This window comes from Erpetoichthys calabaricus, chromosome 4, assembly GCF_900747795.2.
Source record: "Erpetoichthys calabaricus chromosome 4, fErpCal1.3, whole genome shotgun sequence".
NCBI classification, from domain to species: domain Eukaryota; kingdom Metazoa; phylum Chordata; class Cladistia; order Polypteriformes; family Polypteridae; genus Erpetoichthys; species Erpetoichthys calabaricus.
This window is the reverse complement of record NC_041397.2, coordinates 217,442,370-217,460,475: the sequence shown is the minus strand read 5'-3', so window position 1 is coordinate 217,460,475 and position 18,106 is coordinate 217,442,370. Positions and strand designations below refer to the sequence as shown.

Below are 18,106 nucleotides of genomic sequence, written 5' to 3'. Positions count from 1 at the left end.
CAAGTTAAATTGTCCCTTTTAAAATAGATTGAGGAAAACTAAACAATAGTCACATAATTGGCTTTTTCATTGTTTATATTTACTGTACATAAATTAGTATGAGTTGATTTCTCTTTGAATCACTCTCATTGTTATCAGATAGATTGACATTAAAATCATTTATTAGAATGATCTTCACAGAAACTGTTTCTTCATCTCCATTGCAGCTTCGATTTGATCACCAACGGTGGAGTCGCCATAACATTGCGTTTTGAGCGTGCCCCCTTTATTACCCAGGAACACACACTCTGGTTGCCTTGGGGGCGCTTTTATGTCATGGATGCCATCACAATGAGGCATGAAGAAAATGAGATTCCCAGTTGTGATCTCAGCAGCTTTGCACGACCCAACCCTATTGTCTCTCCTGCACCCTTGACTGCTTTTGCTGCATCATGTTCTGACAGGGGAACAATTGTCCCAGAAATCCAGGTACTACTTTATATTATATGTAGTATAGATAAAGAAAATTCTCTATCAATAATTTTAAATTTACATTTTTCAAAAAAGCATTATTATTATAATAAATTATTCAAACAAATGCTAATTGCACAATACTAAACAATTTTCTCATCTGGGGTTATTAACATAGAAACTATTCTATTGAGTAAACAAATTTTTCTCCAGTTTCTTCTTACCTTTTAATAAACTTGTATTCTGTGTACTTTTCTCTGTACTGGCTTCTGTAACACTGCTGTGTCATGAGATCAATAAAATACCCCTCTGTAAAAGAAAAAATAAAGTACATGCATGTGACTTATTTAAGTTGGTCTGCCACATCATATTAAGAAGTCTTTTAAGAGTTTGAGAACTCTTTTTTAATGAGTGCCCATATCCAGAGTAGTTAAAAATGCACTCAGAAAATATAACACTTTTTTAACACATACATAGACATGTTTCGAACCAACTTCATAATTAATTGTTTTCTGCCAATTCTGTAAGTCTAGTTAGTTTATTTGTTTTCAATAATAAATAAAAATGGTACCACTAGTATTTGAATGAAAAATTGAAGGATTTCAACTTCAATAGTCTATAAAATTAACATGTTCTATAATGGGGTGGCACGGTGGTAAATGCCACTACTTTATTTATCTCACAACTGTTTGCTGCCTGTGTGAATTTGCATGTTCTGCCCTCGTCTATGTTGTGTTTTCTCCAGGTAGTCTCGTTTTACTTTCACCTTTCAAAGATGTGAATGCTAGATCAATTGGCAATTAAAAATTGGCACCATGTGGATGGGTGTACAAGTGGTGACTCATCCATGGTTACTTCCTGCCTTCCATGTGATGCTGTCAGGTTAAGCTGTTGCTCCTCATGATGCTGAATTGGACTAAGCGTGTTTGAAAATATTGCATTAGGTGTTCTATGAAACTGTGCCACAGTATTTTTATACTAACTTAGATATGCAACCTATTATTGATTTTAGCAAAAAAAAAATCTCAGAATAACTTTTTCTAGACTCTTTTTTCTTTAGTTTCATGCATTGTAGAGCACATCTGTTTAGAGATTACTCCAGTGTCATTTATTGGCATGTACTGCTATGTGAAATATTGACTTACTGTTGTCTATTATACTGAAGAATACTCAACTATACAGCCATTTACTAAGAAAATAATAGCAGTATTTGGCATCTTCTAAAAAACAATTTACTAATAGTTTTTAGTTCTGATTTGAATAGCCTGCATTTTTTTTAACTTTTATTTAAATCACAAATTTCAGGTACTGCAGGAAGAGATCAACATTCCAGGATGCAAAATGAAGCTCAGCTACCTGAGCAGTCGCACACCAGGATACAAGTCGGTCCTCCGTGTCATCTTGACACATTCATCAATTCCTTTTAACCTCATGAAGGTTCACTTAATGGTGGCAGTAGAAGGACGGCTCTTCAGGAAGTGGTTTCCAGCTGCCCCAGATCTTTCATATTATTTTATCTGGGACAAGACTGATGTATACAGCCAAAAGGTCTATGGACTCTCAGAAGCTTTCAGTATGTATTTTAAGTCTGACTATCAATTAATATTAAATAATAAATTAATGAATACATGTAGAACTTAAATTCTCAAGGTTCATTTTTTGTTTAATATTGTGCATGTGAAAGCTTATATTTTTCATTCATCAATTTTTTTAACTTGCTCAATCAAACCAGAGTTTTATACCATTTAGCTGTTTTTGCAGATTTGGATGATGAAGACAGTGCTATGTAACAATTTCTATGTATCTGCTTTTATTCATTATGACTTATGACATAATGAGAGTTGCAAAGATTCAGTTGCACACCAGAGTGGATATATGGCAGCTTAAAAACTGCTCTTATCTCACCTTTTACAGGATGTATTTGCTGCCCTTTCTTTAAATGGTACAGAGTTGAATTTTTACTGCCCAAATTGTTTTTAGGTTGTGTGTTTACCAAGTTGTGTACCATAGATACTCGCGTATATGTCGAAAAATTTATGCCTTAAAATTCATTCAAAAAAGCAGAATCGACTTATCCGTGGGGCAACACAATTGTCCATAGAATTTAGGTAATGACATTGTACACTCAACGCTTCACGGTGTTAAGTCACCAGTCATCTGCTGTTTCCCATGGTCTTTGAAATAATTATAAGCCAGCAATACTATTTCTAATTAGCTAGTTTTTTTTCTAATTTCATTAAATAATTCTTTAAACTGTGAAATACTTGAATTTGAGCATTAGCTTTTGCAGGTTTTGGATAACAAACATACCATTAGCTGCCACGTGCAACCAGATTTGGAATCAAAAGAACCAAGGCAACGCACGCTATCAATGCGATGCAAGCGCAGCCTGCGATTCAAAAAATTTCTCTGCCTACCTGTTTGTCTCGTCTGACAGTAGCTGAAAAGCAGCATCAGGAGAGAGCAGCCTGAAGTAGTCCAGCAGTGGGTGATCTGTAGTGTCCAACAGCAAGCCATGCTGTCTTTTGAAGTCCGGTAGCCAGTTTGGCCCCCACGGATCAATGTCTGGGTATTCCTCCCACGCGAACCTTGCCGTAGCTGCATCGGCTGCGCGAATGCGTTCAGCTGACGCGGCATCGCTGGTGTCCGATCAGCTGATGCCGGCTTCTCACTCTCTTGCTTGATTCCTGATCACTGTCAATAAAATCCGATTCTGAAAAATCAGAGTCCAACTCAGCGATAATGTGCAAAACATCGTCTGCCGAGTGTTTTCTTTTCTGCATTCGCTTCGCTCCCTTGTGACATATCGACGGCATCTTGCCTTTGTTTAAATTTCGCTATCAATGCGATGCAAGTGCACCCCGTGATTCAAAAAATTTCTCTGCCTACCTGTTTGTCTCATTTGACAGTAGTTGAAAAGCAGCATCAGGAGAGAGCAGCCTGAAGTAGTCCAGCAGCGGGTGATCTGTCGTGTCCAACAGCAAGCCATGCTGTCTTGTGAAGTCCGGTAGCCAGTTCGGCTCCCACGGATCAATGTCTGGGTATTCCTCCCACGCGAACCTTGCCGTAGCTGCATCGGCTGCGCGAATGCGTTCAGCTGGCGCGGCATCGGCTGGTGTCCGATCAGCTGATGCCGGCTTCTCACTCTCTTGCTCGATTCCTGATCACTGTCAATAAAATCCAATTCTGAAAAATCAGAGTTCGACTCAGCAGTAATGTGCAAAACATCGTCTGCCAAGTGTTTTCTTTTCTGCACTCGCTTCGCTCCCTTGTGACATATAGACGCCATCTTGCCTTTGTTTACATTTCGCAACTCACGCACACGCAAGGATTAGTTGCCGAGTCAACGAGTCTAGCATTTCTCCAAGCACAGAGGGAGTGCCTGTGACGTGACAGTGAGTTTTGTCGCCATTAACAGCTGATTGTCGCCCTCTATCTCTGATAGCTGTCAAGTTTTACCCTCGACTTATACGCGGGTCATAACAAATTTCGTAATTTTCGGCTTAAACAATACACTCGACTTATCTGCGAGATCGACTAATACGCAAGTATCTACGGTGATATAGCTGAACCCTACAGAGAGTGTCAGATTGTTTTGTGAGAAAAGTTCCTGATCTTTTTTTAGTGACATCAGTTTGCTTTGTGACAATAAGCTGGCACATTGGTAAGCACTCATAGCTCTATATCTTGACTTACTACTTAAACATTCTCTTCACCTATATCAAACACATCTTTGTTAGGTTAATTGGGGGCTTTTTGTTTGCATGGTGTGTGTGTGTCTATTGGTACATATTCTTTGTGTGTGGTTGTGTATGAGAGTGTTTCCCTTGACAGGACAGTGCCCCTTCCACTGTTGGTTCCTGCCTTGAGTCAGTTACAGCCTGGATAAGCTTAGGTCTCAGTGCTGGTTAAAGAGGATATGGGTGGATTAATGATTGGTTCAGATTATCATTAAAACAATTGTTAAATAATTAACACTATTACCTTGCAGTTTCAGAGTGTTTCCAAACTATGCATCCAGGTTTGCTTGTATTTGTCCTTCCCCCACCCCAACGATGTTTGTGTTAAATTAACTGTTGACTCAAAACTTTGTGTACATGTGATGGACTACCATCCTGTCAACAGAGGGCTCCTGCTTTGTACCCTCCGAAGATCATCTTTAGCACCTGTTACCCTTAACTGGATTACAAATGTTTGGTCATTTGGGTAGTTGTTCAACCTTTTCACAGTAAGCATACGAATTACATTTTCAGTGACAAATGTAATCCATCTCATGATTCACTTTGGTTTTACCATATTAGGGGGTCTATTTTTGTTTTGTGTAGGAATTGAGTAAGATTTATAAATAACTATTTTCCTTATTGTAGTTTCAGTGGGATATGAATATGAATCTTGTCCAGACCTAATACTTTGGGAGAAGAGGACTGCTGTTCTACAAGGGTATGAAATGGATGCCTCCAATCTTGATGGCTGGACATTGGACAAACACCATGCTCTAAATATTCAAAGTGGTGAGTAACCAAAAGGACATGCATAGTCACCAAAAATGAGTGCTTTTGGGAAGGTTATGAAAACCTTAAGTAACTGATTAAATGTTTGGCGATTTCCCTTACCACCCAAGATGTATATCCTTAGTAAATTTTAAGACAGTTTAAAGTATAAGATTACTCCCTCCCCCCATTTTTAAATAGATAGATAGATAGATAGATAGATAGATAGATAGATAGATAGATAGATAGATAGATAGATAGATAGATAGATAGATAGATAGATAGATAGATAGATAGATAGATACTGATGGGCATAGGGATTTCTTAGAAAAGACACAAAGTAGAAGAAGGGGTTAATAGAAGTGTTGGAAATTGGAGATGTTGTTTTTCTTGTGCCTCATATTTTTTTTAAAGATGCCAATTGTTTGACATTTTATTTTGACTTGATCATTGATGTGAGTATAATTTACAGTCACTCTTTAAAATTGTAAACCTCTTATAACATGTTTCTATACTTTCAGGTGCTTTTACCCATCTGTTAAAGATACTTAATTAAAATATTATTTAGGCTATCATTCTGAAAGTGAAGCATTAGTATAGTTAGTCTTCTGTATTGTGTTAATGTACTGTATATAGGCACATTCATTCCTCAAGTAAACCAAATAACAAATGATTAATGTGCTGGCAAATGTTAATAAAAGACAACATAATTCACATGAACTGTAAAATGGTGTTAGAGTTCTATCAAAACAAGTTTATTTTATTTGGAATTATATTTTATTAATATAACATAAATGTATAGGAATTAACATTTTCAGTTTTATATATGAGTATAATAACCATGACCTTCACTAGGTAAAGTGGATAAGAAAATGAGATGATATATAATGAGATTTTTGAGACCCTCCCTAACAGTGCCTCACTCCAAAACGCAGTTGATGCGTATGTCAAGGCTTGTTTGTCCATTGCTGCGGTGTCCCAAGGCAACTGCAAATTTGCAGCCTCCCCACATAACATGTCTGTCGCCTGATGGTTGATGCAGGGAACATTCCAACCTGGTCACTGATCTGGTCCTGTCACTGCTTGTTTACTGTGTCTGTGTGTGTTGAAGTGGTAGCTCCCGCTTGAATAAATACCTTGTCTGCTTCTGTTTGATTGGAATAAAGTTGGTTTTCCTGAAGACTCAGCGTCTTTTCTCAGGTACAAGACGGTCATATTTAAATGTAGAAATATATATATATATATATATATATATATACATACTGTACATCTTGAAGTAAATATACGCTAATAATCACAAAATTAATGTAATCTCAACACAAAGGAATTTTAAAAAAATTAGTGGCATAGTTTAAAATGAAGCAATAACCTGAAACCTAACCTTTTAATAAAATACTACTTGAGCAAGTGCAAACTGAATTTGAATGCCTTCCTAAAATGCAAGTTGAAAAGTAAGCAATAAGAAAACAAGGCCAGTGTATTAATTCCCAAATTGGCATATCAGAAACAGATGTGCCAAAGTAAAATTAAATGATCAAATCAATAGTAGACTTTGAATGCACTGCTAAAGACTGACTATATTATATATATATATATATATATATATATATATATATATATATATATATATCTAATAAAACATCTCTTAAATGGGTATACATTAAACCTTGTGTTAAAAGTTCACAGGTGCTTTTCTCAATTGTTCATCACCATCAATGACTTTATAATTATGCTCTAAACAAGCATTTTCAACTGGTGCGCAATGAGAGCTACTCACACATACCATATAGGATCGCCTGTATGAGTGGGAATAAGGACAAAGCAGCTGAGTAAATGTATCCAAAGTGCTCTCTAACTGCTGTGTCTGTGTAGGCCAACCTCCAAGCTGCTTTTTTTTGCTGGTGTCTCTGATAGTCCCGCTCCTTCGGACAGTTTAGTAAGTGTATAGATTTCATGCTTTTGTCGTTGGTAAAATCGTGGCGTGGCTTGGGATTTTTTGGGTTACAAAAAGTGTGCCACCACAGAAATAGAGTTGAAAAACACTGCTCAACCTACACCTTTGCTCCTGGCATGCTAAAAAAACTTCTGTATAGCAGCTATCTCACTTAAAAACTGACACTGTGCGTTACTTGGGTGGTTATGCTGCATTCTTTGCACAAATTAGGAAAGATACTGCAAAGTGGAATAATGGATAGAGATAATCATTACTTCTGTTTCAAAGAAGTTTGTCATTATTATAGTAGGTGGCAGTAAGCACTGTAAGTTACCTGGCAGACTGGCAAGTCAAATACAAAGATACAAGTGATTGATTTTGGTATTAGTACCACTCAAAGAAAATATATTTCTTACAGAACATGACAGGAAAAAAGAAAAGAGAGAGCCTAATTTGTACCTTCGCTACTTTTCTTTAGTATTACTCTAGGACTACCATAAACCCCCCTTCCTTCCACTCCCCTGCACCTATGTCAGTATGTATAAATCAAAGGAAATGAATACCAGTACCAGTATTGTTATTTTGTAAGGTAAAAAACAAAAAAAGTTACATGAAAATACTGCACTGCCTGACGCAATCGCCTCGTTGCAGGACCTGGATGAGATAATATTTTTTAACGCATTGAACAGGCCACATTAATCACAAAAATTAGCATGTTAACTCTCCTAGGCCTGATAGATAGATAGATAGATAGATAGATAGATAGATAGATAGATAGATAGATAGATAGATAGATAGATAGATAGATAGATAGATAGATAGATAGATAGATAGATAGATAGTGTGACAATAAAGCAACACAGACATCATAAAGATTTGGGGCAGCCACCCATATATTGTTTTCCCACCTACAAAAGTTACGTTTTTGAAATATGTTTCCTACATGTGTTCAGTATTGCCAGAATAAGCTCTGGCTCCTGTGATTGTGAATTTGAATTAAAGCACTTTAGAGGATGGATGGATGGATGGATGGATGGATGAAAGGATAGATGGATGGATGGATGAATATTTGCAGGCTAATTAAAACAGACATTTCATTACTTACTGTAAAATTTAGTGTGAGTGTACTTCTTTTTTAGTGCCTTTAATTAAAGAAAGGTTACTTTTGACTCAGTGGGAAATTTATAGATGTGTTAACACAAGTCAGTAAAAACGGTATGAAATTCCTGAGACAAACGACAACTCAGAAGTGATGTAACAGTGGTAAAAGAGAATAAATCCTTAACTGTACTCCTTAAAGCAGTACAAATGTGCTTTATCACATATCCAGTTACATTTCACTTTAATTTTTATACTATATACTCTGTAAGTGATGTTTCTTGTCCTGTTTAATCTGTATTTATTCATTGAAACAAAATAGGATAAATTGACAGTGAAGAAAATAAAAATGTGTAGCCAAATAAAAAAGGAAGCTTTCAGAAATAACTACAATATCATCACTAAGTACTATATACATGACTGACTTATATACAAAACTTGTTTACAGAAGCATTAAAAGATGCATGTGCAGGTGGTAAATGACAAGTAAATAGAAAGCATCATCTAAACTGTAGCTTATTTTTATCCATTGCTCTTTGTTCTTAATCTGTTTCTAAATGAATAGTTTTGTCTTGTTTTATTATGCTTCCTTGAGATAGGTGTGGGCAAAATGAAATTTAAATTTGGGTGTATAATTTATTATTAATTACTTAATACATCTTAATGGTCTATAATTTTTATTAGAAGTTAATCTGTCAATTAATTTACTTTTTTTTAACTTAACCCATGATCACTTTCCAAGTCCAATACAGGAGTTTCAGAAATTACAACTCCTACAATAGGTGTACATTTTCTGATCATAGTATGCAGTGGTGTCTTCTCTATTCTTTATTTCTATTTTGCTGTAAACAACTCTGTATTAGTATTGTGCCTCTGCAAGTACACAAAGAAAACCTAATAGACTGGCATTTCACAACTATTGAGTGTCACAACTTACAATTTGGTAATCTAAGAATTTTATTATATATTTGTTCCAAATTCTATCCATCTGGTATCAAACCTACTTTATCCAGATTAAGGTCACTTAGACTGGAGACAACCTCAGCAGCCTCAGACATAAGGCTGAAATGAATAAGTGCCAGTCCATCTCTGGAGTATACTCACACAGTTACACTCACACTTTGCTATAAATGCATTGTTAATTCAAAAGGCATTAATTATAAAAAATGAAAGACATTCCTTTCAAATTTATAATGCATAGTTTACATTATAATGCTTTTTTTGGTACTCTCCTTGTTCTAAAATCATGGATTCAAACCCTGGTACAGTCACCATTTCTGTTGATTTTGCAAATTTTTTTTTGCCCGATATTTACATAATGTAAAATTACATTCTCAAAATTAGTTAATGCAATTCGCAGTTATGGGAGAGTTGCAGCCTAACATAGAGGTCAGCATACCCAATTCTTTCAATTTTCCAAAGATGTACAAGTTAGGTTTGTTGTAGAGTCTGTGCTTGTAAATGTACTCTGTGACAGCCCGTTTGCCCTGAGCAGTGTCAGTTCCTGTCTTTAGGCAGATGATGGCAGTGCTTCTGGTAGAACTCAATGTATCTAGAATTGAAAAAGCAGGTTCATAAAATAAATAAATAAATGAATGCTGGTGCATTATGTGATAGCCACAGTGAAATGTTTTATGTGCAGAAATGAAACCTGTAATAGCACAAACATTCATAGTATGTGGCATTCTTTTCTTGAGTGGTTATGTTACTTTTCCAGTTTGGGCACTTACTAGGCTTAATAATTACAAAAACTGAAGATGACCGGCTGTTACAGACTCAAATCAAATGTATGTTTTTATTCTATAATAATAACAATAAGAGCAGCTCACTACTATACATCTAGGAAGCGGCCAGACTCAAACCAGAAACCTCTTGTTTATGAGTCAGCAGTTCTTACCACTGCTCCACCAAAGCAGTCATATCAGTGTTGTACCCTTTTTCTTCAGTTATATTCTCGAATAAAAGCATACTTGTTTTTGTGATAATTGTACCTTTTGTGACACATTATACACTTCATGTCAAAATTTTGTCATTAGTACTATAACATGAAAAAAGTTTCTGTCTTAGCTATGTGTTCAACATTTCTTGCCTCGCATTTCCTGTCATCCTACATTTACACAGATCGTTGTAGACACGGAATACACATGCAACGCATGTGTTCCAAATAACGATATACTGTATTATTTACCCTATACACCTCCAGGCACCTCACACTCAGATGAACAAGACTTATGCTGGGAGAACTTTTTGCCCGAGTTGAGCTCTGTCGCTTGGGGATGGGATAGCAGGCTGCTTGCTGCTTGTGCTGATCGACACATTTCCAAAACAAAAGACGCTAATGGAGAGGTGTGAAGGGATTTAAGTTGGCCTGAGATTGCAAGTTGTTTCATAGGCTTCAGGGATTCAGTGTTAAAAGCCCTCATTGTTCCCCAGACAAGCTAAGTAAAGTTTGAATTATGCAAAAGGCACAGCGGTCTTTACTATCAGAATTTACATTCTCAAAAGGGAGCACGCTTATGAAAGTTTAAGCAACAGTATTGTCAGAAAAAAATCTATCTCACTGCTGCCATGATCTGGATTAGACAGATGAAGAAGTACAAAATGCTAAATGCTTAAATAAATAAATCTTGTTATAAAATATACAAGTGTCATCATCAGTGGATGGTCAGTTGCTCTAAAATAAGAAAAGTTTGCTCTAGTTAAATTACGTGTGAAGACTTGATTTTTGACTTTTCAAAGGGACAACACAGCAACTTTAAGTACCTGTTTTCACACCCTGGTGGAGGTTGCGGGCCTGTACTGCAATGCAATGATTAAAAATAAACTAAAAATTAGGTCACCAGCTAAGTGATTATCTGGTAAAATAAATCTATACATATTAATAAAAGGCAAAGCCCTCACTGACTCACTGACTGACTGACTGACTCACTCATCACTAATTCTCGAACTTCCCGTGTAGGTGGAAGGCTGAAATTTGGCAGGCTCATTCCTTACAGCTTACTTACAAAAGTTAGGCAGGTTTCATTTCGAAATTCTACGCGTAATGGTCATAACTGGAACCTGTTTTTTGTACATATACTCTAATGGAGGAGGCGGAGTCACGTATCGCGTCATCACGCCTCCTACGTAATCACGTGAACTAAAAACAAGGAAGAGATTTACAGCACGAGTCAAACGCGGGAACGAAGGTAAATGACGTTAATTTTTGAGTGTCTTTTAATACTGTGTAAGCATACATATTAACACATGTGCAATTAAACGTGTGCATTTACGGGGTGATTTCTCAGGCTTAAAAGCTCGCCTTTTATCAAATGCGGGAACAAAGGTAAATGACGTTGTTCACTGTCTTTTAATACTGTGTAAGCATACATATTAACACATGTGCAATTAAACATGTGCATTTACGGGGTGATTTCTCAGGCTTAAAAGCTCGCCTTTTACTAAAAAGGTAAATGGAAACTGTTTTCATTCTGAAGGGCACAAACCACGTTAGATTTCAGACGTTAAACGCGCAAAAATGTCGGTACACCATATAAATAAGCGCAACATATTATCAGTTGTATTGTATGCTTACAATACATATAGAAATGTGTTAATCGTTAACTAATATTATGGGATGGTGTTTTTCGACTCGCGCCTTGATTTAAACGATTGCATTTCTTGGTGGGTTTGCGTAGCTTATTGTCAATATCTTTACACCTCTTTTTAAGACTTAATTTAAAAAGGTTTTCTTTTCTTCTTAATTAAAATTTAAAAGCAATACTTCACCGCTGCGAAGCCCCTCTAGCGCTGACGTCCGAGGTTCGATTACCGTAAGCGAGTGCAGTGAGTGTGTACGCCTGATGAGCCAAGAATAAGGGGGAAAGACGTGTCGCATACTCTTTGCATTATTTGACAGTAAACTATTTTCAATCATTCTATGATCTGCTTCTCACAACTGAAGGCACCGTGGCTGATGTTACCTCACTTGCTGGCCAACCATAAGCGTTACCTGGTAGGTAACCAGCCACTCACTTCACTCCCTTACGGGAATCGAACCTCTGAGGTTTTCTTTTCTTCTTAATTAAAATTTAAAAGCAATGCTTCACCGCTGCTAAGCCCTTCTAGCGCTGACGTCCGAGGTTCGATTACCATAAGCAAGTGCAGTGAGTGTGTACGCCTGATGAGCCAAGAATAAGGGGGAAAGACGTGTTGCGTACTCTTTGCATTATTTGACAGTAAACTATTTTCAACCATTCTATGATCTGCTTCTCACAACTGAAGGCACCGTGGCTGATGTTACCTCACTTGCTGGCTAACCATAAGCGTTACCTGGTAGGTAACCAGCCACTCACTTCACTCCCTTACGGGAATTGAACCTCGGACGTCAACGCTACAGGCAAAGCCTCTAAAATTGCGCCACGGAGTGTGGTTCGTTTATTTGACAACATGTAGATCGGGGTAATTACATTCCGCGCCACAGCGTGTAGTTCGTTTATTTGACAACATGTAGATCGGGGTAATTACATTCACGGCATTCGTAGTCTGATTCACAATCTGATTGTATGGGTGGTTACCTACCAGGTAACGCTTATAGTTGGCCAGCAAGTCAGGTCAAAGTGATCACTCGAGTGAAGGCAGCTTCACAAAAAAACAGATCCTGAACAAACTGTTATTAGTATATTTTCCCTCAATTTAAAAAGGTTTTCTTTTCTTCTTAATAAAAATTTAAAAGCAGTACTTCGCCGGTGTGAAGCGCGTGGATTTGACCGACTGACACATACAGACATATTCATGAGTGCAGGTACTTTGGAAAGAAAGCACCGTGTAAACCTAAAGTTTAAATTAAGTTCATACACCTACAAAAGGTTGCCATTCATTTGAGGTAAGATTGCTTTTCTTCTGTACAACTATACGTTGCATTCTCAACAGTGTGCTTGCACGGCTTCGGATATAGATATATATATATATGTATGTCTATATATAAATATGTAAGCTTATAAGTACTGCCTTACTTCTCTTTAAGAAAGGAAGATGTAATGATACTTGATTTAAACGATTCCATGTCTTCCTGGGTTTGCTTAGCTTATTGTCAATCTCTTTACACCTTTTTTTAAGACTTATTGACTGAAACGGGCTTTCACGAAAAAAGTTAGGGCTTTGCTACAGGATACACCCTCCACAAGTTAAGCAAGTAAAAATAAAATATATATTTCTGTTTTATTTAAACCTTTTAAGTTCGTATGCATAGCCCCATTTGGCTGTTTTATTTTTTTTTTTCTTTCTTCAGTAATATTTAATCTCCTTAAAGAAAAAGAACATATCCATTTTACTTTTTTTGTATCTCTTTAGTAATATTTTAGTGTAAAAGGATAACCAGTATTTAAACCTTTTATGTTACTTTATAAATTTATTTTACACAATGTTGAAAAATTAATAAGAAAGCTACATATTTTGGCAGCTGCTGCTTTAATTTTCAATGAAATGAAAAAAGCTCTCCAAGAGAAAACGTCAATGAAGAAGAAACAGTTTGAAAAAAAAAAAATGAGAAACCCTCATTTATAAAAGTTTGCTGCAGATAACTTAACTGAAAATAAATGAATACTTCCTATGTGTATAATACATATTTATCTATTTTACTTATGCCTTTATTCCAGCAACTTGCAACATCTGAGGTACAATTTGTTACATTACTTTTGTTTTTTGCAGCACAGGCAGGTGAAGTGACTTCCTCAGGGTCACACAGTGGTGTCAGTACCAGGATTTGAACTGACAAGCTCCGGGTTTACTGAAATATTACTGAAGAAAGAAAAAAAAACGAAAACGGGCAAATGGGGCTATGCATACAGATGTCCATCCATCCATTATCCAACCCGCTATATCCTAAATACAGGAGCCAATAAGTAGATATGTATATGTACAGTATATATATATATATATATATATATATGTGAATGTATGTATGTATATATGTATGTCTATATTTATATCTATATATATATATATATGTAGATATGTAAATTTGTATATGTATATATATATATATGTATATGTGGATGTGTATATGTATATATATGTATATGTAGATATGTGTATATGTAGATATGTATATATATGTATATATGTTTATGTATATATATGGTTACATAACCTCTTTAACACACTACTTCTCCGCTGCGAAGCGCGGGTATTTTGCTATATGTAGATATCTGTATATGTGGATATGTATATATGTATATATATATGTTTACATAACCTCTTTAACACACTACTTCTCCACTGCGAAGCGCGGGTATTTTGATATATATATATATATATATATATATATATATATATATATATATATATATATGACAGCAACACTCATAACAATGACAGCACAATTGCATATATATATATATGTAGATATGTATATATATATGTGTCAATCTATCTATGTATGTATGTCTAGATATATATATATATGTGTATATATATGTAGATGTGTATATATGTACATATGTAAATATTTATGTATACAGTATATATGTGTCTGTGTGTGTATATATATATATATATATATATATATATGTGTGTGTGTGTGTGTGTGTGTGTGTGTATGTATGTATGTATGTATGTATGTGTGTATGTATATGTTGATATATGTATATATATATATATATATATGTATATATATGTGGATGTGTATATGTATATATATATGTAGATATGTGTATATGTAGATATGTATATATATGTATATATGTATATATATGTTTATGTGTGTGTGTATATTATATATATAAAAAACAGCAACACTCATAACAATGACAACACAATTACATTGACAATCATGTTACGTTATTTTTAAAATGTTTCCTTTTCTTTTTCATAACTTCTTTAACACGCTACTTCTCCGCTGCGAAGTGCGGGTATTTTGCTAGTTGTGAATATGAGAGCTGCATTTCGTCCTAATAATCATTAATTAAGGATTTATGTAACTTGTTTGTTATTAAGAACAAAAAGCCTTTGTTGTTACACAACAGTATATAATTAATTGATGCATAATAGGTAGTACCTAATCTAAAGTGTCACCCATCATTGTTACTCACATCATACTTGTGCTTTTACTGAATACTACCTCATGCATACATTTGCCTTACATGCTTTTCCTAATACTGTATCAATCAACTTAAGTGAACTAATGATTAGGTTTGTTAGGAGTGAAATTTTGTCCTTCATATAATGTAAAAGCATTTAGGAAATTATTCAAGTAGCGCTAATAGTAAAGATATAAGTTATCATGTATAATTTGTCAAATAAGTCGGAGAGTAGAACAGTGAATAAACATTTTTCTTTATTGCCTCCACAATAAAATAAAGAAAAAACAAACAATATTTTAATGCAGTTATAATATCTTTAGACTGCTATTGGAATTCAAACATTGTCAGGTAGAAATCAGAAGAGAAACTTTTGATATTATATATTGCAAACACTGAATCACAGCAATGTAACCTGGTACAAAGCAGCTGATAGCATTTTTCTTCTGTCTAGTTCTGAATTCTTAGGAGAAGGGTCACTTTTGTGTTACTTTCCAAATCAGCTTGAACAGGTTTTTTGAATGCAATAAGTTAAGTTTTTGTAATAGCAGTACATGTAAGAGTATTTTTTTTCTGAACCATGAATTTTGATGTCAGACCATGAAAATGCAGTAATTCGGTGATTTCCATTTTTCAGTCATATACTCTGAAATCTTGGTGTGTAATTAAAATTACTAGTTATTCTCTATTTCTAGTGAAGGCACAGGAGTTAAATATTGTGTGTGATATTTGCTTTATTCAGGATTTATTTCCAGACAGTGGAGGGGTTTATGGTGTTTTTGGCTTAGCTAGCTTTATGTAAAACACCATTAGGTTAAATGTATGGGACTGCTTCAACTGTATTCATCTGTTAATCTTTATTTTATTATACAAGCAATTATACAGTAAGTAGCTTGCTTATCCATGACCTATTGTTATTCAACAAAATCTGTCCCTTTTCCCTCTCTGTTAAGGCATACTACACAAAGGAAATGGAGAAAACCTGTTTATTTCCCAGCAGCCCCCTATCATTAGCAGTATTATGGGAAATGGAAGGAAACGCAGTACGTCCTGTCCAAGCTGCAATGGACTTGCTGATGGGAACAAGCTGCTGGCACCAGCTGCACTGGCTTGTGGTTCTGATGGAAGTCTGTATGTGGGTGATTTCAACTACATCCGCAGGATCTATTCAGGCAATGTCACGAGTGTGCTGGAACTAAGGTAGTATGAAACAGTCTTTTAAAATGTAAAATGCTCTCTTTTGGCAATGATACAGTGATTAGGAAGGTAGTTTCAGAGTTTTGTGTAAGTAGGTTAATGTGTTTTCCCTCCTGGAGGTATCAGTATTTAGCTTCTTTAAAATTTTTCAGTTGAAATCTAAGTAATGTATTGCGATAGAACAAGATTGCTCCCCACATTGTTCTCATTATTTTAGTTTAACCTCCTTAACTATCTTCATAATTATTTTCATTAGTGTTATAAGTTAGATTACTTATTAAGCAAAGGTTTTGGTTCATTTACCTTCAGAATTCATAGATTGATAGGGTCTATATTGTCACATGTACAGAGTGAAATTTATCAACGTGCAACATGTTGCCACTCCCCGGCTCCATGATCAGTGAGTATAATAACCTTACCTTGAAGCTTTTGTCTTTCTGATCTGAAATAACTACCTTAACTTGAAGTTAGAAGTACAATAGAGTGTGAAGTTAATAAATATTTTTAAATTCAAACATATTTAACACTAGAATCCCTGAAGCCTTTGAAAAAACTTGTAATCCCGGCCCATCTTAAATTACCTTCACACCTCTCCATCAGAGTCTTTTGTTTTGTAAATGTGTCGATCAGCACAAGCAGCACGCAGCCTGCTATCCCATCCCCCACCCCATCAAAGGAGCTTAACTCAGGCAAAAAGTTCTTAAGGCTCCTTATCTGCGTGTACAGTATATTTTTTGATCTATCTATCTATCTATCTATCTATCTATCTATCTATCTATCTATCTATCTATCTATCTATCTATCTATCTATCTATCTATCGGTACAAATGACAATATACTGTATTATTTACCCAATACAAACCTTTATTTTGTTTAACTGTGTGACTAAAAAAGAGTTAATACATACTTTAAAATAAACAAAGAGAAACACATTTTACAAAGTACATTTAGTATCTGTATTAACAAGTTAAGTAACAAAAACAGGTTTACTAAATAGGGCATAATTAATTATAATAATCATAATAATAATTCCTGGTTAGTGCATGTACCTATTGTTTCTTTTTTTCCTATGCCATTTCTCAAGACATATATTTCCTATCCCTTAGCAGCTATTATGATGTGTTATCACTAAGCTAAGTTTAAACTTCAGTTTTGATTATTTTACTAAACATTGAAAAACCCAAAATAAATTATATTTCACTTCTGAAATATTATTACAGTAACTTTTTTCTTGTTATTTTCATTAAAGCAAAGACTTTGAAACTTTGGATATACTTTATCAAAAAACAGTTTAAATGTTTTAATATGCAAAATATGTTTGTAATTAAAATTATACAATATAATAGTAACATTTTTTTTTATCTTTAACACACAACTCCATGATTACATAATGTAATCCAACTATTATTGTTATCATTTGCATAGATATTTATTCATGTTGACATTCAATGTTATGAATGCAGTGGATAATCACAGTGGAAACATTTTCACTGTAGATTGGTTAAATTAATTGTGGTTTGTTTAATCTAATCCTAGGACAAGAAAGATTTTTATATAAAGTAGCAAATTAAGAGCAAGACCAAAATGCAACATTGTGCTCTCAATGTTAACCTCACCATTTTTAAAATCATTTTTAGTATACTAACATGTTTCTTTTTACTTAACATATTCCTTCATTTCTTTTCTATCTTTCTTATTTCTGCTTCCTTGTGTTGTGCCAGAAATAAAGATTACAGACAAAGGTAAGTCTACTGTGGTTTATGGATGCATTTTGACCCATTTTAATCATGTGTTGCTTTTAGGAGTCACACATTCAAAATCACTCCCCACTCTTTATCTAAATTAGAGAGATCATTAAAGGAATAGGATACATGTCATAT

At 34.9% G+C, this 18,106-nt stretch overlaps 1 protein-coding gene across 2 annotated transcripts in view; it reads left to right on the top strand.

Moving 5' to 3' along the window:
* The window catches only part of tenm4 (teneurin transmembrane protein 4), a 679,712-nt gene that overhangs the window by 536,824 nt on the left and 124,782 nt on the right, over window positions 1–18,106 (top strand). For both annotated transcript variants that reach the window (XM_051926453.1, XM_051926452.1), the window contains 4 exons: window positions 207–468; window positions 1,756–2,023; window positions 4,818–4,961; window positions 15,983–16,229. In XM_051926453.1, the coding sequence (XP_051782413.1) occupies window positions 207–468; window positions 1,756–2,023; window positions 4,818–4,961; window positions 15,983–16,229 (921 nt within the window). The remainder of the gene's footprint in view (window positions 1–206; window positions 469–1,755; window positions 2,024–4,817; window positions 4,962–15,982; window positions 16,230–18,106) is intronic.